The following is a 24,580-nucleotide window of genomic DNA, read 5'->3' on the forward strand; positions in this document are numbered from 1 at the left end:
CCTACACTTGTCCGTCATTCACACCTACACTTCAGTCAGTCACATCTACACATCAGTCAGTCAGTCACACCTACACTTGTCAGTCAGTCAGTCATTCACACCTACACTTCAGTCAGTCACACCTACTCTTCAGTCAGTCAGTCACACCTACACTTCAGTCAGTCACATCTACACTTCAGTCAGTCACATCTACACATCAGTCAGTCAGTCACACCTACACTTAAGTCAGTCACACCTACACTTCCGTCAGTCACACCTACACTTCAGTCAGTCACATCTACACATCAGTCAGTCACACCTACACTTCAATCAGTTTCTCACACGTACACTTCAGTCAGTTTCTCACACCTACACTTGTCAGTCAGTCAGTCATTCACACCTACACTTCGGTCAGTCACTCACACCTACACTTGTCAGTCATTCACACCTACACTTCAGTCATTCACATCTACACATCAGTCAGTCAGTCACACCTACACTTGTCAGTCAGTCAGTCATTCACACCTACACTTCAGTCAGTCACACCCACTCTTCCGTCAGTCAGTCAGTCAGTCACACCAACACTTCAATCAGTCAGTCACACCTACACGTCAGTCCATCACTCACACCTACACTTCAGTCCATATCACTCACACCTACACTTCAGTTAGTCATTCACACATACACTTATGTCAGTCAGACCTACACTTCAGTCAGTCACACCTACAATTCAGTCCGTCAGGCAGTCACTCAGTCACACCTACACTTCAGGCAGTCAGCCAGTCAGTCAGTCTCAACTACACTTCAGTCAGTCAGTCAGTCAGTCAGTCACACCTACAATTCAATCTGTCAGGCAGTCAGTCAGTCGCACCTCACTTTAGTCAGTCACACCTCACTTCAGTCAGTCAGTCACCCCTACACTTCAGTCAGTCACACCTACACTTCAGTCAGTCACACCTACACTTCAATCAGTTTCTCACACGTACACTTCAGTCAGTTTCTCACACCTACACTTGTCAGTCAGTCAGTCATTCACACCTACACTTCAGTCAGTCACACCTACTCTTCAGTCACCTACACTTCAGTCAGTCACATCTACACTTCAGTCAGTCACATCTACAAATCAGTCAGTCAGTCACACCTACACTTAAGTCAGTCACACCTACACTTCAGTCAGTCACACCTACACTTCAGTCAGTCACATCTACACATCAGTCAGTCACACCTACACTTCAATCAGTTTCTCACACGTACACTTCAGTCAGTTTCTCACACCTACACTTGTCAGTCAGTCAGTCATTCACACCTACACTTCGGTCAGTCACTCACACCTACACTTGTCAGTCATTCACACCTACACTTCAGTCAGTCACATCTACACATCAGTCAGTCAGTCACACCTACACTTGTCAGTCAGTCAGTCATTCACACCTACACTTCAGTCAGTCACACCTACTCTTCAGTCAGTCAGTCACACCTACACTTCACTCAGTCACACCTACACTTCAGTCAGTCACATCTACACATCAGTCAGTCAGTCACACCTACACTTGTCAGTCATTCACACCTACACTTCAGTCAGTCACATCTTCACATCAGTCAGTCAGTCACACCTACACTTCAGTCAGTCACACCAACACTGAACTGATCTTCCATGGGTTGTTTGCATTGCGTATCTTCCTCTGGAAGTTTGGATATTGAATATGGTATTGTACTCTGCTGCAGTTGTGTGGAACAGTTTACAACAAGAACAATAATATCAACACATCTGTGTCATAGCATTATCATTATATAGAACAATATTACACAGAAAGAGTGGAGGACGATGACATTGATATTAAAACTATTAAATACAACTATTATTTACACAACACAAATCTAATCCATATTTCAAGAAGATTGCTTCTGGCAAACACGCAGACTCACTAAGCATGCACAGAGCACAGTGTGTGTGTGTGTGTGTGTGTGCTTGTACAAATGTGGTCAGTGATATTCATCTGATTGAGAGTAATCTGATTACACTGTCAGTGTCCCAACTTCTGCCGAAGTTGGTCCCTCTCCTTGTTTGGGCGGTGTTCGGCGGTCAACGTCACCGACCTTCTAGTCATAGCTGATCCATGTTTCATGTTCCATTGGTTTTGTCTTCCCACACACCTGGTTCCAATCCCATCAATTACATGTTGTGTATTTAACCCTCTGTTCCCCCTCATGTCCTTGTGGGTGATTGTTTATTGTAAGTGTTTGTGTACGTCTGTCCTGGTGTGTTGGGTTATGTTGGGTTATGTTACCCCTTGATTTTTATTATTCTGTTTTCCGGTGGGTTTTTGTTAATAAACTGCGCTGTTGGAAACACAGTTATTTCTCTCCTGCATCTGACTTCTCTGCTGCCAGGTCACACCCTTACAGTCAGTGAGTGTAATCTGATTATACTGTCATTGAAAGCATTCTGATTATATGGTACCCAAATGAATCAGAAATGATGAGGGTAGAGGACTGGCAGCTGTTAACATATTCTAACAGCATACCAACATAGTTTATGGAGGTTAACATGTGCCACGGGTGAGTTTTTTGTGTGTGTGTGTGTGTGTGTGTGTGTGTGTGTGTGTCTGCGTGTGTGTGTGTGTGTGTCTGCGTGTCTGCCTGTCTGCGTGTGTATGTGGTTATGTGTTTATATGCATATGAGAAGATATCCCTCTAGTGGTGTGGGGGCTGTGCTTTGGCAAAGTGGGTGGGTTTATATCCTTCCTGTTTGGCCCTGTCCGGGGGTGTCCTCGGATGGGGCCACAGTGTCTCTTGACCCATCCTGTCTCAGCCTCCAGTATTTATGCTTCAGTAGTTTATGTGTCGATGGCTAGGGTCAGTTTGTTATATCTGGAGTACTTCTCCTGTCCTATTCGGTGTCCTGTGTGAATCTAAGTGTGCGTTCTCTAATTCTCTCCTTCTCTCTTTCTTTCTCTCTCTCGGAGGACCTGAGCCCTAGGACCATGCCCCAGGACTACCTGACATGATGACTCCTTGCTGTCCCCAGTCCACCTGGCCGTGCTGCTGCTTCAGTTTCAACTGTTCTGCCTTATTATTATTCGACCATGCTGGTCATTTATGAACATTTGAACATCTTGGCCATGTTCTGTTATAATCTCCACCCGGCACAGCCAGAAGAGGACTGGCCATCCCACATATGCTCTCTCTAATTCTCTCTTTCTTTCTCTCTCTCGGAGGACCTGAGCCCTAGGACCATGCCCCAGGAATACCTGACATGATGACTCCTTGCTGTCCCCAGTCCACCTGACTGTGCTGCTGCTCCAGTTTCAACTGTTCTGCCTTATTATTATTTGACCATGCTGGTCATTTATGAACATTTGAACATCTTGGCCATGTTCTGTTATAATCTCCACCCGGCACAGCCAGAAGAGGACTGGCCACCCCACATAGCCTGGTTCCTCTCTAGGTTTCTTCCTAGGTTTTGGCCTTTCTAGGGAGTTTTTCCTAGCCACCGTGCTTCTACACCTGCATTGCTTGCTGTTTGCGGTTTTAGGCTGGGTTTCTGTACAGCACTTTGAGATATCAGCTGATGTACGAAGGGCTATATAAATACATTTGATTTGATTTTAGAGCAGAGTACAAGGACTGTTGACAAACAAGGAAAAGTGTTCACATTATTGAGAAGTGAATGAAAGGTTGGTTAATGCATTACGTAAGAGGCTGATGAATCACAGTGTGAGGCTGTCAAGACCAAAGTAGAAGCATTGGGGAAATAATGTTGTTTCTAGAGTGTGGAATGAAAATGGTTCTTTCATAGGGACTTCTATGTAGAAAGATAACATGTATTCCCCTTTGGAAGGCTGGTGGACTTTAAAAGGCGAAATACACTGTTATTTCAGACAAGTTATTGTCTTCGTTTCTTCAATGTTCAACCAGCCTTTGCACTGAGGAAGGCATCTTAGAGGAGAGTTCACTGGTTGCTTGACTGTATTTTACACCAGGTATAGTCCAGTGTACACAAATAACCATGACAGTCATTCAATGATTACAGTGAAAAAAGAGAGGAAATCATTATGAATAGCTCAGATTTGTCCACAAATATTTGAGTCTTACCTCTGTTATGAATTTGAGTTTTACCTCTGTTATGATAGTAGCCAGGGTGTCTTATCTCTGTTATGATAGTAGACAGGGTGTCTTATCTCTGTTATGATAGTAGCCAGGGTGTCTTATCTCTGTTATGATAGTAGCCAGGGTGTCTTATCTCCATTTTGATAGTGGCCAATGTGTCTTATCTCTGTTTTGATAGTGGCCAAGGTGTCTTATCTCTGTTTTTCTACATGCTACAGGCAGAAGAGGATGGGTCACCCTAGGCCAGGTTACTCTACATCACTTTGTGACAAAGTCTAATGTAAAAAGGTCTGAAATACATTTGATTGAGTTGTCACCTTCTCAACCCTTATCTATCTGGCCCACACATGCCAGGGTTAGCTTGGGTTAGCTTGTGCTAGTGTGTGTTAGGGTGTGTTTACCTTCGCAGCCCCTCTCTATCTGGCCGACACATGCCAGGGCATCTGACATCAGGTCCGGGAGGCGTCCGTTCAGGTCCACCGATGCTAGGCAACCCTGGAAGCCTTCCTTGGCGTGAACTAATTTTGGAAGCTCCTTGTACGTCTCTTTGGCCACGCCACCTATATACAGGTCGCCTGTGAAGGATGGGGGAGGAAGAAGATGAAGACTAGTGGCATGTCAAGAAATTCAATCTCCAGACAAGCAGCGTATAGGAAATAGCTCTCTGGTTGAAGTCTTCCATTATTAATAGGAATGAAGAAGATGAGGTGAATACACATGAGGGGGCAGACAAAGGGACAGGAAGTGTTAATATGTCACTGGTGAGGTGACTATTCAGAATGAGAAAGGGAGAGAACAGACAAATTGATTGGTGCTGTTCAGTAAAACAACCCTATACACCAAGTCACTGTGCTCCGTCATATCCTCACATGATCTCTCCTTGCCATGAGAATGATACTCAACTACTTATTTCCTTCCCCCCAAGATGTAGCTGCATGCCCACTGCAAGACCTCTCCATCACAGATGACAACTCCACGGTGTCCCCCTCCCAGAGCGCAAAGAACCTTGGCGTGACCCTGGACAACATCCTGTAGTTCTCTGAAAACATCAAAGCAGCGACCCGCTCCTGCAGGTTCATGCTCTACAACATCCGTAGAGTACGACCTCACCTCAAACAGGAAGAGCAATGGTGCAATGTTGCTGGACTAGAGCAACAAGACCATGGTGCTTGCCGACAGAGCAGCAAGAAGAACTTCTCCTCTCTTCCTTCAGCCTACACTCAAACCCTACACCCCGACCTGAGTACTACATTCTGCCACCACACAAAATGTGTTTTTTTTGGCAGAAATGCCTTGTGGAACATTTTAACTTTCATGTTCCTTAATAACAAACTTGTATTCCATCAGTAAATATGAATAAATTGTTCAATTTTGGGCCTAGTTGGTTTAGCCACAAAAAAGGCAGGAACCTTCCCTCTAGCCATGAATTGCTGAGATAATGAGTGGGCTAGACATGCCGAGAGATGAGTTTCAGATGTAGCATCTTGTGTCTATAAAATTAGCTTATCGTTATGTTTAGATAATCCTTTCTACTGCAGTTTTTTTTTAAAATATATAACGTTAGCAATGGAGAACTGCAAATATGTTGCTACTGCTCTCAATAACATTGCTGCCCTGAATTTATCAGGCGCTATCGACAAAGGAAAGTGGGAAAAAGTTCTGATGTACGACTTTCTGGAGGACGATCGTGTCATGCTGACTCTCTGACTCTGAAAATGAGACGATGAGGAAATTCCTGATTTAGGTAAAAACATTTCAATTGAAGAAGACAATGTAGAGACTTCTGATGACAGTGATGGGGAAGAAACGGCAATCAACAGTTTTGTTGTCACGGAAGAAGTTGACCGAATTTTGAAATCAGCGGAATGTCTGGTAGAAGCAGAGTATGATAAGGAGATGAATAGATTGATTGCAAATGCAGAGGGAGTTGCAAAGAGAACACAGAAGGCTGTTGTAAACACCTGTCTCTGGATTACATCTTCAAATGAAGGGCAAACGTGGCATCCGTGACAGAGAGGGAGAAAGATATGATGATTCTTATGGCATTGCACACAGTCAGTGTGAACCAGAGCGACTTGACAAAACAGATCAAGCAAGATGTACAAACAAAACGGAAACGACACAGGACGTCTTATTTAATGAAAGGGGTTGCAGTATGCCATGAAGCATTTATCCATATATACGGGTAAGAGTCTAGCTACAGTTTCAGATATTATACGTTTCTAATTTTGTCAGAAAGTTGTTTTCGTTCTAAATGAAAGCTGACTGTTAGCTAGCTAGCTAACATTACGTGTATGATCTGTGTAGTAATGTTATCTCAGAATGCCATTTCACATGGCTAGTTGTAGCCTAGTGTTAGCTAGCTAACTAGCTAACGTTGAACCTATTTGGTTAACTTTAGCTAGCTATGACAATCGGTTTGTATTGCTAGTACTCTTTGGATTGGGATTATGGTTCATTGTTTAGCTAGCTATCTACATGTCTAAACAAAAAGACACCAAGTTAAACTGTTAGCTAGCTAGCTGACGTTAGATGGTTGGCTCGCTCGCTAGCTAAAATTATGTTTATGATCTGTGTGTAGTAATGTTATCTCAGAGTTCCATTTCTCATTGTTAGTACTCTGTGGATTGAGATTATGGTTGTTTAGCTAGCATGTCTAAACAAAAGACTCCACTTCGCCAGATGATTACATGACCCATCAATTTAGCCATGTGCGTCTAACAGAGATTATAGCTATCTAATGAATTATAATGCTAAAATATTTGTATCTGGAATTTGTCTTTCAGCATCAATAGAACACACCTGACTCTCCTCCACCACTCATACAAGGAGAAGGGTCTAATGCCAATGGTTGATGACAACACTTGGTATGTAAGGCATAAACAACACATTGTGACTATTGAGTTTACCTCCAACATGATTGGCACTACTTTTATTGATCTCACATTATTTCTGTATTTTCCAGAGGTATATGTAGTCGGGGTGTGGAGAAAATTGCTACCCACGGAGCTATGCAAATAGAAATACTTGATTGATGAAGGAAGGTAATTCAGCAAAGGCAGCAGCGTAGTCTTCAACTACATGTAATATTTCTTCAACAACTACAGAGTTTGGGAAACACGTGTGTACCTGAATTGTGATAACTGCAGTCGCCAAAACAAGAACACATTTGTGCTCTGGTATTGTGCCTGGCGGACCATACACAAGCTCCACCACAGTCTGGACCTTCACTTCCTGATCACAGGCCACACCTAGTTTGCTGGTGCTTTGGCCTCATCAAGCATCGCTTCAGAAAGACCAGAGTTAACACTTTGTCTGAGATTGCTGGTGTTGTGAAGCACTTCAGATTAATATATTGTTTTGCATTATAAGAGGTTATTCTTCTTATCTAAACTTGGGAGGTGAATTGATGTTGTGCAATGTTGTAATGTCTTCTCAATTGTATTAGTTATTTCCTGTTTAACAGCTTCGATGCTCTGGAGACTGGTGTTGTTGTCACCAAGGAATGTTCGGACTGAGTCGGGACCAGGTTTCAGCTGCTGCGCAACGATGACATCCTTCCTCCCATAGATGGTCTGACTGTACAAGCACCAACTGGACTGGACACAGCTAGACAACCTTATCTTGTTAAGAAGATCAGTGAGTTTTGTGACGAAGAGGCTATGGACATCACATACCCTGCACCAAAGTCAAGGGCAGCACAGAAACAGGCTCTCCGAATATAGATTCCCTTGTTCATGCGTGGTTCGGACGGACCAGTTCATCACTGGGGGTGAGTTCTCAGTCATAAGCACTATCTGCACTGTCTCTAGTCACATGACTCTCCCCTAACACACTACTATTTATGTTTTTATCCTGCTGCTCAGCCACTTTACCCCTGATTGTATGCATATAACTATCTACCTCATCTGTCAACAATATCACTGATGTTGTTATTGATATTGTTCTTGTACATACTGTATATATTTTTCTTTACGTTAACAATATCTATTTCTGATATTGCTACTATGAAAGCAACCATTTCACTGTACTGTTTACACCTTCTGTAGAGAACCATCCACTTAGCAAGATGTTGCTGGGTGTTATAGCATTTCTTTCTCATGACTCATCAATTTAAACAAGTGTCTGGGAAAGCGTCATCTAATATTAATAAAATATTTTTATCTGGCCACTTTCTGTTTATCTGGATTTTTTTCACTTTTAGTCATTATCTTTGCTACACTCATCACTGTTTAGTACATGACCTCACAAGTGAATCCTTATAGAGATGGGTGGAGCTGGCTTAACCTCTGGGATATTCGGGACGGTAGCGTCCCACCTCAACAACAGCCAGTGAAAGTGCAGGGCGCCAAATTCAAAACAACAGAAATCCCATAATTAAAATTCCTGAAACATACACGTATTTCACAAAATTTTAAAGATAAACTTGTTTTAAATCCAGCCACAGTGTCCGATTTCAAAAAGGCTTTACGACGAAAGCACACCAAACGATTTTGTTAGGTCAGTACCTAGTCACAGAAAAATACAGCCATTTTTCCAGCCAAAGAGAGGAGTCAATAAAAGCAGAAATAGAGATAATATTAATAACTAACCTTTGATGATCTTCATCAGATGACATTCATGGGAATTCATGTTACACAATACCTGTATGTTTTGTTCGATAAAGTTCATATGTATATCCCAAAATCTCAGTTTACATTGGCGCGTTACGTTCAGTAGTTCCAAAATACCTGGTGATTTTGCAGAGTCAATTTACAGAAGCACTCATAATAAACATTGCTAAAAGATACAAGTGTTATGCATGGAATGCATAATCTGACACAGCAACCGCTGTGTCAGATTTCAAAAAAGTTTTACCGAAAAAGCACACCATGTAGTAATCTGAGTACAGCGCTCAGACAACAAAACAAGCCATACACATTTTGGCCATGTTGTGGAGTCAACAAATTTCAGAAATAGCATTATAAATATTAACTTACCTTTGATGATCTTCATCAGAATGCACTCCCAGGAATCCCAGTTCCACAATAAATGTTTGATTTGTTTGATAAAGTCCATCATTTATGTCCAAATACCTCCTTTTTGTTTGCGTGTTTAGTACACAATCCAAACTCACGATGCGCGGGCAAGTCCAGGCGAAATTTCAGAAGAAAAGTCATATTACAGTTCGTAGAAATATGTCAAATTAAGTATAGAATCAATCTTTAGGATGTTTTTTATCGTAAATCTTCAATAATGTTCCAACCGGAGAATTCCTTTGTCTGTAGAAATGCAATGGAACGCAAGCAAACTCACACGTGAGCGCATGATCAGCTCATGCCACTCTGGCAGACCTCTGACTCATTCAGCTCCCATTCCCCCCTTCTTCACAGTATAAGCATCAAACAAGGTTCTAAAGTTACAGGTCAGTACATCCAGGTCAGTATATACAGGTCAGTATACACGTTGTTGATATGTAGTGGAAACCTTGGGAAGTGCAATATGACCCCATAGACACTGTATATTCGATAGGCAATGACTTGAAAAACTACAAACCTCAGATTTCCCACTTCCTGGTTGGATTTTTTTCTCAGGTTTTTGCCTGCCATATGAGTTATGTTATACTCACAGACATCATTCAAACAGTTTTACAAACTTCCGAGTGTGTTCTATCCAAATCTACTAATAATATTATGCATATTTTAGCAACTGGGCCTGAGTAGCAGGCAGTTTATTCTGGGCACCTTATTCATCCAAGCTACTCAATACTGCCCCTTGTAGCTCTGTGTCTCTGCTTTTATCCAATGTAAAAAAAACTGAAATTCAAATGTTGCTACATAAGACAAAATCAAGGCGGTCGGTCACATATGTGGCTTTCTCACCTAGCTGTCTTAAGATGAATGCACTATCTGTGCACTCTGGATAAGAGAGTCTGCTAAAAAAAATGAATGTTAAATATACTTTATACACAGTTATAGACCAGTGTGGAACTACTGACCCCTGCTGGAAAAAAGCAGGTACTGATATAAACTGCATGCACTTCTTGTCTAGAACTGACAAAGGGCCTTGAAGCATGCATCTGTTCCAGGATACATAATAATAATAATAATAATAATAATAATAATAATAATAATAATAATAATAATAAAGGGCCTTGTGATACAGTAATTCCATTAACAGGACTCTGACTGTCAACTGTAAAAGACTCCATGTCCAACAGCAGACCAGAAACCTCTGTCAATACTGTACCCCAAAACCATAACAATAAGTGACGAACTCTGTCCAACAGCAGACCAGAAACCTCTGTCATACTGTACCCCAAAACCATAACAATAGTGACGAACTCTGTCCAACAGCAGACCAGTAAGCTCCTCTGTCACTCTGTACCCATAATGTCACTCTCCGTCACAGTAGATAGTAAAGTCAACCCCCAGCCCCAGGCAGCCTACCTTTCAGGTCCAGGTTCTTGGCTCCCATGGTGGTCTGGGTGGTGATCTTGGTGTCGATCTTGACGGTGTGGAGGTTGTTAGTGTCTCGTGAGATCATGACGTTGTGCCAGTGGTTATCATTCAGAGGCTTGTTGGAGTTGCCCTTGATCAGATGAGCTCCGTTCCCCAGGTCTGATACGTAGTGCAGGTAGCTGGAAAAAGACAGGTAGTGACGTGAATAATGATGCAGACACACACACACACACACACACACACACACACACACACACACACACACACACACACACACACACACCTCCCTTCAATATGAATTACTATCCTATAGTACAATTTGTCATGACAAACCTACCCCTTGACCAGCTCGACCACAATGAAGTCGTTTCCATCCCCGCTGTTGAACAGTATGAGTCCATCTGATGAGGTGGTCTTGAACTGGAAGAACAGGTGCATAGAGTAGTAGGCCTGGAGAGTGGTCAGAGCAACATAGCTCAACCGAGACTTGAACGTGACAGGGTCGGCAATGATGTTCTTGAAGCCAATCATGGCGTTGAGCTCGCAGTAGTCAATGTCACCATTCTTACACAGGTCTACAGAGAGAATAGAATAGATACTTTGTTGATATTATTTTTGAGCAAGAACAGAAACACATTGTGAAGCACAATTCTGCAATGTACCTCCAGAGAGAAAGTACCATCTCTGCCTTGCTCAAGAGATCAATACTTTTCCATCTCCTGGCACAGGACTTGAACCAGCAACCTTCCAATTACCGACATGCCGCTCCAACCTAGGGGCAACCTACCTATATAGGCCATGCCGTTGAAGGAGAGGCTCTGCAGGTGGCCTATGAAGTTAGAGGGCACCAGTGAAAGGAACCTCTTCTCCGTCACGATGCCCGTCTCAATGTTGTGGAACTCTAACTGGGTGTGGTCACCTGCCATTTGACCTATTGATTGACAGGAGTGAGTGTGAGAGGGGTGAGGGGACATAGGTAGGGGGAGGTCAATCAAACAATGGGTTTATACACAGGGCTGCCTTCCCAAAACTGATTAAGATTAATCGTGGACTACCAAACTTGCTCAATGTTGAAATACTTTCTAGTCTATGTATATGTTTATGTGTAAGCCCACCTCAGCAACTCCAGTGCCCTGCACATTGAGTATGACCAGTATATACTGACTTGTAAATATTGACCTGTATATACTGACCTGTAAATATTGACCTGTATATACTGACCTGTAAATATACTGACATTATATGCTGACCTGTAAATACTGACCTGTAAATACTGACCTGTAAATACTGACCTGTATATACTGACCTGTAAATATACTGACATTATATGCTGACCTGAAAAAACTGACCTGTATATACTGATCTGTATAATGACCTGTGTATACTGAACTGTGATTTCTGCCCTGTATATATTGTCCTGTATATATTGTCCTGTATATATTGACATTTATATATTGAAATGTATACTGACCTGTAAATATTGACCTGTAAATATTGACCTTATCAATACTGAACTGTAAATACTGAACTGTGTAAACTGACCTGTGAAAACCGACCTGAATATACTGACCTGTATCCTGAACATTATACTGACCTGTAAATATTTACCTGTAAATACTGAACTGTGTATACTGACCTTTGTATACAGACCTGTTAATACTGACATGTATATACTGACCTGTATATACCGACCTGTATATACCGACCTGTATATACCGACCTGTATATACTGACCTGTAAATACTGACCTGTATATACCGACCTGTATATACCGACTTGTAAATACTGACCTGTATATACTGACCTGTATATACTGATCTGTATGTACTGACCTGTAAATACCGACCTGTTTATACCGACCTGTAAATACTGACCTGTATGTACTGACCTGTATATACCGACCTGTATATACCGACTTGTAAATACTGACCTGTATATACTGACCTGTATATACTGATCTGTATGTACTGACCTGTAAATACCGACCTGTATATACTGACCTGTATATACTGACCTGTTTATACCGACCTGTTTATACCGACCTGTGTATATACTGACCTGTATGTACTGACCTGTATATACTGACCTGTATGTACTGACCTGTATGTACTGACCTGTATGTACTGACCTGTATATACTGACCTGTATGTACTGACCTGTATATACTGACCTGTATGTACTGACCTGTATATACTGACCTGTAAATACTAACCTGTATATACTGACCTGTAAATATTGACCTGTATGTACTGACCTGTAAATACCGACCTGTATATACTGACCTGTAAATAATGACCTGTATATACTGACCTGTAAATACAGACCTGTATATACTGACCTGTAAATACTGACCTGTAAATACCGACCTGTTTATACCGACCTGTGTATATACTGACATGTATACTGACATGTATACTGACCTGTATATACTGACCTGTTTATACCGACCTGTTTATACCGACCTGTGTATATACTGACCTGTATGTACTGACCTGTATATACTGACCTGTATGTACTGACCTGTATGCACTGATCTGTATATACTGGCCTGTATATACTGAGCTGTAAATACTAACCTGTATATACTGACCTGTAAATATTGACCTGTATGTAAATACCTGTAAATACCGACCTGTATAAACTGACCTGTAAATAATGACCTGTATATACTGACCTGTAAATACAGACCTGTATATACTGACCTGTAAATACTGACCTGTAAATACTGACCTGTATATACTGACCTGTATGTACTGACCTGTATATACTGACCTGTATGTACTGACCTGTATATACTGACATGTATGTACTGACATGTGTATACTGACATGTATATACTGACCTGTATGTACTGACCTGTATATACTGACCTGTATGTACTGACCTGTATGTACTGACCTGTATGTACTGACCTGTAAATACTGACCTGTATGTACTGACCTGTATGTACTGACCTGTATATACTGAGATGTATGTACTGACCTGTATATACTGACCTGTATATACTGACCTGTATGTACTGACCTGTATATACTGAGATGTATGTACTGACCTGTATGTACTGACCTGTATATATTGACCTGTATATACTGACCTGTATATACTGACCTGTATGTACTGACCTGTAAATACTGACCTGTAAATACTGACCTGTATATACGTATATACTGACTGATTTTATATACGACATTATGGACTAGACCTGACCGATTTTCTGACCTAGTCCATAGTGAAACTGTGCCCTACATATAAAGGGGCAAAGGATCATCTTGAAAATTCTCACACATATAAAACATAGTCAGTTTGTTAGAGGGTGTGGTTGTACCTTCTACAGGTTGAAGATCATCTACGGTGAGTTTCAAACTCTTTCCCCTCCTGAACACACGCACCGTGTGCCACTCGTTATCGTTCAGGTTCTGACCAGCAAAAATGGTCTCCGGACCCTTGCCTGTAGGATAGCCCAAACAGTGGTTAAGACACACACACCTCACCCAGACAGTGGTTTTAACACACACACCTTGCCCAAACAGTGGTTTCACGCACACCTCGGGATAGGGAGAAAAGAAACCTGAGTTGTGCAGTGACAGGGTGTGTGTAGAAGGGTAGGGAGAGAGGGGGAGAGAGGGAGAGAAAATCCTGCTCTCGTATTTCTATGAGTGTTCTATTACTAACGTCACTAGGTGGCAGTAACGCGCCACCACAGTGCTGGCCTAGCTTGGCGCTACAGAAGGGTAAGATACTGAGAAACAAACTTCATATTTTTTAGTTATTGTTATATGGCATTTAAAACCGTACTCTGTTGTCACCTCAATCAAATTAATTGTATATAATAATATTGGGGGCAAAAAATTATAGTCATAACTTAAATAGTCTTAACTAAAACAACTCAATCAAATGAGTTGTAAACAATTATGTTAAAGGAATACTTTGGGATTTTGGCAATGAGGCCCTTAATCTACTTCCCCAGTCAGATGAACTCATGGATACCATTGTATGTCTCTGTAGCTTGTTTTACAATCAAATGTCGACAATCATTTTATAAAGTCTGCATAAAACAATATGTGCTTTTTCCCACCAGAGATGTTTCCATTAAACTGACTTTTTGTGGATAAAAGGCTGTGCGTGTTGACATAGTGCACAGAAAAAAAAAACGTTTTGTGTGACTTCTGGAGGTAATTGGTTGCACCAGATCTTATTTAGGGGCTTCATAGCAGAGGGGGTGAAAACATATGAACACACCACTTTTTATTTTTTTTTCTTCTTTTTATTTTGAAACAAGTCATTTTTTTCATTTCCATTCACCAATTTGGACTATTTTGTGTATGTCCATTTCATGAAATCAAAATCAATTTAAATTACAGGTTGTAATGCAAAAATAAATAAAAAATACCAAGGGGGATGAATACTTTTGCAAAGCACTATATATGGAGATAGTTTAGTGCCAAAAATAAGGGGTTAAATATATATATATATATATATATATATATATATATATATATATATATAAAACATTAAAAATGGTTTTCTGATCTGCGTATGAAGTTAGTACTTCCTGTATTTCAATTTGTGAACCAATGCTAACTACTGTTAATGCAATGACTGGAAGTCTTTGGGGAACTACTAGCATGCTAGCAGATACTGTACTCATAGATTTCCAGTCATTGCGTTACCGGTTGTTAGCATTGACTCACAAAACTACTTTTAACTTCCTTCATACTTGAAACAACCCAATATTTCTATCCAACCATTTCATGTGGACGAATTACCTGACGTATGATGACGGTAGTCAATTTTTTTGTTCGACATGGTGGGATATTTTTGTGTCGGTAAAATGAATTATGCGAAAAATGGTGGAAACGCCAATGGAAACGCCTTAATGCACAAATATTGATATAATAACCATCATATCGAATGGTGAACTTGTGTTGTCCTGCCACTACAACTCAGGAAAGCATGCAGTTTATTAGACTACAGATGAAATAAGTTATGATGAACCTCACAGGGTGGTAAAAGTGTACGGTGATCTTGATGCTCCTTTCCAATAAATATTGAGGGTATTATTTTCCTCAGGCACATTGGCTAACCTGCCACCTGCATTGTGTCCCACCACACACCAACCCCTCTTTTACGCTACTGCTACTCTCTGTTCATCATCTATGCATAGTAACTTTAACCATTTCTACATGTACATACTACCTCAATCAGCCTGACTAACCAGTGTCTGTATGTAGCCTCGCTACTGTCTATAGCCTGTCTTTTTACTGTTGTTTTATTTCTTTACTTACCTACTGTTCACCTAACACTTTTTTTGCACTATTGGTTATAGCCTGTAAGCAAGCATTTCACTGTAAGGTTGTATTCGGCGGAAGTGACAAATAAACTTAGATTTCTGACTTGATGTAGACCAAGGAGCTCTCCATACAGGTCAGGGACAATGTTGTGGAGAAGTACAGATCAGGGTTGGGTTATAAAAAAATCTAACTTTGAACATCACACGGAGCACCATTAAATCCATTATTAAAAAATGGAAAGAATATGGAACCACAACAAACCTGCCAAGAGAGGGCCACCCACCAAAACGGACCAGGCAAGGGGGCTATTAATCAGAGAGGCAACAAAGAGACCAAAGATAACCCTGAAGGAGCTGCAAAGCTCCAAATTGGAGATTGGAATATCTGTCCATAGGACCACTATAAGCCGTACACTCCACAGAGCTCGGCTTTATGGAAGACTGGCAAGAAAAAAGCCATTGCTTAAAGAAAAAAATAAGCAAACATGTTTGCCAAATGCATGTCGGAGACTCCCCAAACATATGGAAGAAGGAACTCTGGTCAGATGAGACTAAAATTTAGCTTTTTGGCCATCAAGGAAAACGTTATGTCTCATGCAAACCCAACACCTCTCATCAAGAACACCATCCCCACAGTGAAGCATGGTGGTGGCAGCATCTTGCTGTGGGGATGTTTTTCATCGGCAGGGACTGGAAAACTGGTCAGAATTGAAGGAATGATGGATGGCGCTAAATACAGGGAAATTCTTGAGGGAAATTGGTTAAAGTCTTCCAGAGATTTGAGACTGGGACGGAGGTTCACCTTCCAGCCGGACGATGACCCTAAGCATACTGCTAAAGCAACACTTGTGTGGTTTAAGGTGAAACATTTAAAAGACTTGGAATGGCCTACTCAAAGTCCAGACCTCAATCCAATTGAGAATCTGTGGTATAACTTATAGATTAGAATAGAATCTGTGGTATGATTGCTGTGCACCACCGGAATCCATCCAACTTGAAGGAGCTGGTGCAGTTTTGCCTTGAAGAATGGGCAAAAATCCCAGTGGCTAGATGTGCCAAGATTATAGAGACATACCCAAAGAGACTTGCAGCTGTAATTTCTGCAAAAGGTGGCTCTACAAAGTATTGACTTTGAATAGTTTTTTTGGTCTTATTTCTTGTTCGTTTCACAATAAAAATATTTTGCGTCTTCAAAGTGGTATGCATGTTGTGTAAATCAAATGATACAAACCCCGCAAAACATTCAATTTTAATTCCAGGTTCCAAAAGTTAAGTTAAGTTAGGGAATAGGCAACAAAATTTGAAAAATGCCAAGTGGGGTGAATACTTTTGCAAGCCACTGTATACTAAACTTCCATTAATTTGTTAAACTAGTACCAGGGGATCTTCAGACGAGTGTTGTGAGGCCTGTGGGTGTCAAAGAGCAACGAAAGGGACATGTATAGTACCAGTCTAAAGTTTGGAACACCTACAGGGTATTTCTTGATTTTTACTATTTTCTACATTGTATAATAATTGTGAAGACATCACAACTATGAAATAACACATATGGAATTATGTAGTAACTAAAAAAGTGTTCAACAAATCAAAATACATTTTATATTTGAGATTCTTCAAATAGCCACCCTTTGCCGAGATGACAGTCTTGCACACTCTTGACATTCTCTCAACCAGCTTCATGAACTGGAATGCATTTCAATGAACCGGTGTGCCTTCTTAAACGTTAATTTGTGGAATTTCTTTCCTTCTTAATGCATTTGAGCCAATCAGTTGTGTTGTGACAAGGTAGGGGTGGTATACAGAAGTATATAGTATACAGTAGTCACCCTTAGCCTTGATGACAGCTTTGCACACTCTTGGCATCTTGCTGTCTGTGAGAGTCTCACCTCACGTGTAGCCAAAACTTTTTGGGTGCTACAGACAGAAGTTGGCAGATAGGCTGTACAAACCTCTGTCTCATCTTTCCATAGAGTTGTCATACTAGTTTGTAGGCCAAACCATTCGGACAATACAGATGATTTAGTGAGAAGACCGATTTTTGGGATGTCTCATGGTTTGACAAACACCGCTCTGGCTCTGCCACCTTTCACCACAGATGTCTCATGGTCTGACAAACACCACTCTGGCTCTGCCACCTTTCACCACAGATGTCTTATGGTCTGACAAACACCGCTCTGGCTCTGCCACCTTTCACCACAGATGTCTCATGGTCTGACAAACACCGCTCTGGCTCTGCCACCTTTCACCACAGATGTCTCATGGTCTGACAAACACCACTCTGGCTCTGCCACCTTTCACCACAGATGTCTTATGGTCTGACAAACACCGCTCTGGCTCTGCCACCTTTCACCACAGATGTCTCATGGTCTGACAAACACCGCTCTGGCTCTGCCACCTTTCACCACAGATGTCTCATGGTCTGACAAACACCGCTCTGTCACCTTTCACCACAGATGCGGAAGTGTGACATCGGCAGATGTGTTGCACTAAGACTCATCCAATGCAAAAAAAAACAGATATCTCTAGTTTAAACTGACATATTTTGATGGGGATTCATTTATTATGCTAATGTGATTTCTGTGGGCCACGGAACCCGACTCTAGGGGGTTTTAAGAGAAAAAAATGATAAAAACTTAGGCAAAAATGTAACATTATGCAAGGTGCTAGTTTGAGCTGTCTAACTGTGACTGTGAGGCAGAGAGGGACGTGTCTTGCCAAAGCTGTGAACAGAAGCTGGCAGAATGAGAAAATAAGGACTGTGATTTTATAAAGAGGGGCATCCCAGGGATTTTCTAAAGTCATAACTGCCTAATGGCTAACTGTGAGAACAATTACTGATGGTGTTGAAGTTGTATATTTAAATATGCAATTTGAACCAAACGAGTACACTCGAGACAGTTCTGCATTGCATTCACACTTTATGAATTAAAAGCCATTAAGGAGGAGAGACAGTCCCATAGTAACTTAGAACATGAGGACAGTGGAGAACTACACCTCCTCTCCTCTGACACAGCATCAGGACATGACACTGGAGGTAAGGCAGGACATGATGCTGTTGTGAATATGGCTAATTTACTTAATGTGAGAGTTTGAAAGTATATACACTATATATTTTTGAGATTATATACACATACACACACATAGACACACATATAGACACACACACACTCACAATCAACATGTTCATAGTCAGTGCAGGAGCCACAGTCAGTGTATATCAAATGATGTCCTGCCATCTGGCACAATATGAATCTCTCCTCTCCAGCAGAAGATATGACTGCATACATTCGGAATCAGAGCCTGAATTTGACCCAATTGGAACACTGATCATTTGGTTTTCTCTTAAAGCCATACTGTCTCCAGATTCAGAGAAATGTTAGGGTCCCAACATTGGGCAATGTGATTGTATGAAATCTCTGACATGTCCTGGACCTTACACCAAAGACTTGAGCGGTTCCAACTCATACCGTGTGTCACTCACACAAGGAACATGTATCCTGCTGAACCCCCTCCTGCTATCTTTTTTCTTTCTCCTCCACCTCTTCCTCATCCTCCTCTTCCACCTCCTCTTCCACCTCCTCCTCGTCTCTCTGCCACAAGGACAGAGGGATGAAAGGCAAAGATCAAGCCATCCTTTCAAGTGCTCCAAATCCCTCCATCCCATTATTTAATATTTTGCTCTCTCACCCTATCCCCATTCTCCAGGAGCCTGGTTTCTATCCTGCCCTGGTCTTGGTGTGTTGTTTAGTGCTTACAAAGCAAAATTGAGCTTCGGAGGTGGAGTATAGTAGCCCAGTGCTCCAGCTGCCTGTGATTTGCATACACATTGCATTGAGGCTTTGAAGATTTCAGAGAAAGAGGAAAGGAAATAAATAGCTGTAAGTTGGTTGAGTGGAATGAACCTGCTCACCGAATGGATCCAGGGGGGAGTGAAGACAGTGGAACCAAGCCATCTGCAGCTTGGGGTGTTTCATATTGAGTATGGTTACATGCACACAATAATATAATGATTGTGTATAGTCAGATGAATATAACAGTTTGATTAAAATGTTTGCATGGTTTGAACGAAGAACAATTTCCCAAATTATCCTGTTTCCATGAACACATCTGAAATCAGGCCACCTGATGGGACTTTTGATGAATGTAGAAAATCCCCAATCAAAATAAATGTTCTACCACAGAGACCATCTTTTTTTGGGAAACCTACTTGATTCTGAGTTTGGATATATAAAGCGTGTATGTGAAAACTACTTCTAAGATGCATACTTTCAGTTGTTCTGAACTCACTTCACTCTCGATAAAGAGGGAGGCTCTTGGCTGATGCTAGCACATGCACAGATAAAATACACTGCTGGAACCCAGATTAAGGTGTTACCATGATCAAATAATTTGTATAGAGAGGAGGGATGAAGAAACCAGGAATAGAGAGGAGGGATGAAGAAACCAGGAATAGAGAGGAGGGATGAAGGAACTAGGAATAGGGAGGAGGGATGAAGGAACTAGGAATAGAGAGGAGGGATGAAGGAACTAGGAATAGGGAGGAGGGATGAAGGAACTAGGAATAGAGAGGAGGGATGAAGGAACCAGGAATAGAGAGGAGGGATGAAGGAACTAGGAATAGGGAGGAGGGATGAAGGAACTAGGAATAGGGAGGAGGGATGAAGAAACCAGGAATAGAGAGGAGGGATGAAGGAACTAGGAATAGAGAGGAGGGATGAAGGAACTAGGAATAGAGAGGAGGGATGAAGGAACTAGCAATAGACGATAGGAGGGCAGAAGGAACTAGGATTAGAGAGGAGGGATGAAGGAACTAGGAATAGAGAGGAGGGATGAAGGAAGTAAGAATAGAGAGGAAGGATGAAGAAACCAGGAATAGAGAGGAGGGATGAAGGAACTAGGGATAGGGAGGAGGGATGAAGGAATTAGGGTATAGGCTCCAGGTATATAATGGCTGGATGGGTAACAGGACAGCCAGAGGTTACTACTGTATCCCACCACCACAATGTCATTTGGAGAGACAGAGAGAGAGGAACATGTCACTAAACTACAGCAGGATTAGACCCAAGCAGGCCATTCTAAAAGAGTGGTTTATTGTCACTGAAGACCATGTGCAGCAAAAAGGGTATGTTGTTGAATGTTGTCAAGAGAACTTTGGCACACATTAGCATTGACAAACCTTTAGAAGCTGTGACATTTACATCCAATGTCAGGCATCTGTGTTGTTTGTTTGCATGCAAATGTTCTTGGCTATACAGCACATGCCAATCCAATATCACCCCAGTTCACAGACTACATTCATACTCTGCAATCCTGTCATACATTTGCATAATCTGGGGTCTTTCTGTAATTGCTTTGTACAATAATTGTGTGGGGCTGTGTGCGTGCGTGCGTGCTCATGTGTGTGTGTGTGAGATAGAAGGACAGAGAGAGAGAGGAAGAGAGAGAGGGAGAGAGGGACTGAGAGAGAGGGACAGACAGTGTGTCTGTGTGTGTGTGTGTGTGTGTGAGAGAGAGAGAGAGACACAGACAGACAGACAGACAGACAGACAGACAGACAAAAAACAACAATCCACCTGTGTGTGTGTGTGTGTGTGTGTGTGTGTGTGTGTGTGTGTGTGTGTGTGTGTGTGTGTGTGTGTGTGTGTGTGTGTGTGTGTGTGTGTGTGTGTGTGTGTGTGTGTGTGTGTGTATTTTTAGCTTGTCTTCTGTCAGTGTTAAATTTGAAGTGGCAGCAATTTCTTAAGGCAGAGCTGAGGCCGCCCACGGGAAGGGAGCCTGGGACCCCTCATTGACAGTGATGTGTTCTTTGAGTCCGTTCTGAACATGATTTTCCTCCATAAAGCTGTCCAGAGATGCCACGAACTGACAACACTGAATAACGCAATACCATATTAAGTGGTTTGAACAAATAATTAGCAGAGAAAATGAAGAAAAAACATACATATTGTCAACTTCGTCAACAACAAAGAAATTCTAAAGTCAACCTTGTCAAAGTGCTAAAAATCTGATAGAATGGTTATGCTTTTATTGGGGCCTTTCAAATGAATAACTGTCCATATTTACAAATGTTTGTATTGAAGTTTATTTTTAGAGGCAAAACATATGTCTGTTTTGAGAATCTGTTGTCAAGTCTGTCAGTGGCTTGTCAACCTTAAGATCGATTTTCTTTGTCAATACTCTGTGCATTTACTGTGCTAGACCTAAGGGATAACGCTTGTGTCACACCCTGACCTTAGTATTCTTTGTTTTCCTTGTTATTTTGGTTAGGTCAGGGTGTGACATGGGTGATGTATGTGTTTACCTTGTCTAGGGGTTTTGTATGTTTATGGGGATGTGTCCTTTCTAGGTATATTGTATGTCTATGGTTACCTAGATTGGTTCTCAATTAGAGGCAGCTGTCTATCGTTGTCTCTGATTGGGAACCATATTTAGGCAGCCATATTCTGTGGGTACTTTGTGGGTGTTGGTTTCCCTGTCTGTGTTTTTCACCACACGGTACTGTTTCGGTTTTGTCATTTCACGTCTTCGTTTATTGTTTTTGTATTTCATAGTGTTCAGTGTTTTTGTTATTAAAAACAATATGGACACTTACCACGCTGTGTTTTGGTCCGATCCCTGCTACACCTCCTCTTCTGATGAAGAGGAGAAAAACCCTTACAGCTAGTCTTATCAATGCAGTTTAATGTTGTAAATCTAGAAAAACATGCCAAAATGCTAACATAATTAACCCTGGAATATATAATAGGGCTATAAAACAAAAATACATTTGGAGATTTGTATTACATATTTGCATAATGTAATGTTAGAATGAAACAATCAAAAAATAAATAGGTTGTTATTTTACATAGTATGATAGCTAATATTTAGGATTAACAAAATAAGATTGTACCATCTTTCAAGAATCCGTGAGCACTAAAACAGCAACATTTTCTCTCAGCCTCGAGGCAAAATGTGTAAAATGGCATGATATTAGCTGTAAAACTGCAAAAAAATATATAGTGGGGGGGTTGTGAAATTGTGCTATGCCACTATTTCTAAATCTATCTAAATAGAGGATGGAAACTGTAAGATGAATAGAGGATGGTAACCTTAACTAATAGAGGATGGTAACTGTAACTAATAGGATTGTAACTGTAACTAATAGAGGATGGTAACTGTAACTAATAGAGGATGGTAACTGTAACTAATAGAGGATGGTAACTGTAACTTATAGAGGATGGTAACCATAACTAATAGAGGATGGTAACTGTAACTAATAGAGGATGGTAACTGTAACTAGTAGAGGATGGTACATGTAACTTATAGAGGAAGTTAACTGTAACTAATAGAGGGTGGTAACCATAACTAACAGAGGATGGTAACTGTAACTAATAGAGGATGGTAACCATAACTAATAGAGGATGGAAACTGTAACTAATAGAGGATGGTAACTGTAACTAGTAGAGGATGGTACATGTAACTTATAAAGGAAGTTAACTGTAACTAATAGAGGATGGTAACCATAACTAATAGAGGATGGTAACTGTAACTAATAGAGGATGGTAACTGTAACTAATAGATTATGGTAACTGTAACTAATAGATTATGGTAACCGTAACTAATAGAGGATGGTAGCCATAACTAATAGAGGATGGTAACTGTAACTAATGGGATGGTAACCGTAACTAATAGAGGATAGTAACTCTAACTAATAGAGGATGATAAATTGAATTAATTTGAGGGGGGGGGGGGGGGGTTGTGAAATTGTGCTATGCCACTATTTCTAAATCTATCTAAATAGAGGATGGAAACTGTAAGATGGATAGAGGATGGTAACCTTAACTAATAGAGGATGGTAACTGTAACTAATAGGATGGTAGCCATAACTAATAGAGGATGGTAACCGTAAATAATAGAGGATGGTAACCGTAACTAATAGAGGATGGTAGCCATAGCTAATAGAGGATGGTAACTGTAACTAATAGAGGATGGTAACTGTAACTAGTAGAGGATGGTACATGTAACTTATAGAGGATGGTAACTGTAACTAATAGATTATGGTAATTGTAACTAATAGAGGATGGTAACTGTAACTAATAGAGGGTGGTAACCATAACTAACAGAGAACGGTAACTGTAACTAAAAGAGGATGGTAACTGTAAATAATAGAGGATGGTAACCATAACTAATAGAGGATGGCAACTGTAATAGAGGATGGTAACTGTAACTAATAGAGGATGGTAACCATAACTAATAGAGGATGGTAACCATAACTAATAGAGGATGGTAACCATAACTAATAGAGGATGGTAACTGTAACTAATAGAGGACGGTAACTGTAACTAATAGAGGATGGTAACTGTAACTAATAGAGGATGGTAACTGTAACTAATAGAGGATGGTAACTGTAACTAATAGAGGATGGTAACTGTAATAATAGAGGATAATAGAGGATGGTAACTGTAACTAATAGAGGATGGTAACTGTAACTAATAGATTATGGTAACTGTAACTAATAGAGGATGGTAACTGTAACTAATAGAGGACGGTAACTGTAACTAATAGAGGATGGTAACCGTAAATAATAGAGGATGGTAACTGTAACTAATAGGGGATGGTAACTGTAACTAATAGAGGATGGTAACTGTAACTAATAGAGGATGGTAACTGTAACTAATAGAGGATGGTAACTGTAACTAATAGAGGATGGTAACTGTAACTAATAGAGGATGGTAACTGTAACTAATAGAGGATGGTAGCCGTAACTAATAGAGGATGGTAA

General features: G+C 40.9%; 1 protein-coding gene across 12 annotated transcripts in view; it reads right to left on the reverse strand.

Annotated features, from left to right (window-relative positions):
• The window catches only part of LOC139381237 (neurexin-1a-like), a 749,117-nt gene that overhangs the window by 386,497 nt on the left and 338,040 nt on the right, over nucleotides 1-24,580 (reverse strand). For 11 of the 12 annotated variants that reach the window (XM_071124703.1, XM_071124701.1, XM_071124711.1 and 8 more), the window contains 5 exons: nucleotides 13,855-13,977; nucleotides 11,317-11,460; nucleotides 10,867-11,104; nucleotides 10,518-10,708; nucleotides 4,491-4,664 (listed from right to left, as the gene is read on the reverse strand). In XM_071124703.1, coding sequence (XP_070980804.1) covers nucleotides 4,491-4,664; nucleotides 10,518-10,708; nucleotides 10,867-11,104; nucleotides 11,317-11,460; nucleotides 13,855-13,977 — 870 coding nt within the window. Of the gene's footprint in view, nucleotides 1-1,431; nucleotides 1,435-4,490; nucleotides 4,665-10,517; nucleotides 10,709-10,866; nucleotides 11,105-11,316; nucleotides 11,461-13,854; nucleotides 13,978-24,580 lie in introns of all 12 variants that reach the window. The other variant, XM_071124702.1, reaches the window with a different exon arrangement.

Source organism: Oncorhynchus clarkii, chromosome 23, assembly GCF_045791955.1.
Source record: "Oncorhynchus clarkii lewisi isolate Uvic-CL-2024 chromosome 23, UVic_Ocla_1.0, whole genome shotgun sequence".
Taxonomy (NCBI): domain Eukaryota; kingdom Metazoa; phylum Chordata; class Actinopteri; order Salmoniformes; family Salmonidae; genus Oncorhynchus; species Oncorhynchus clarkii.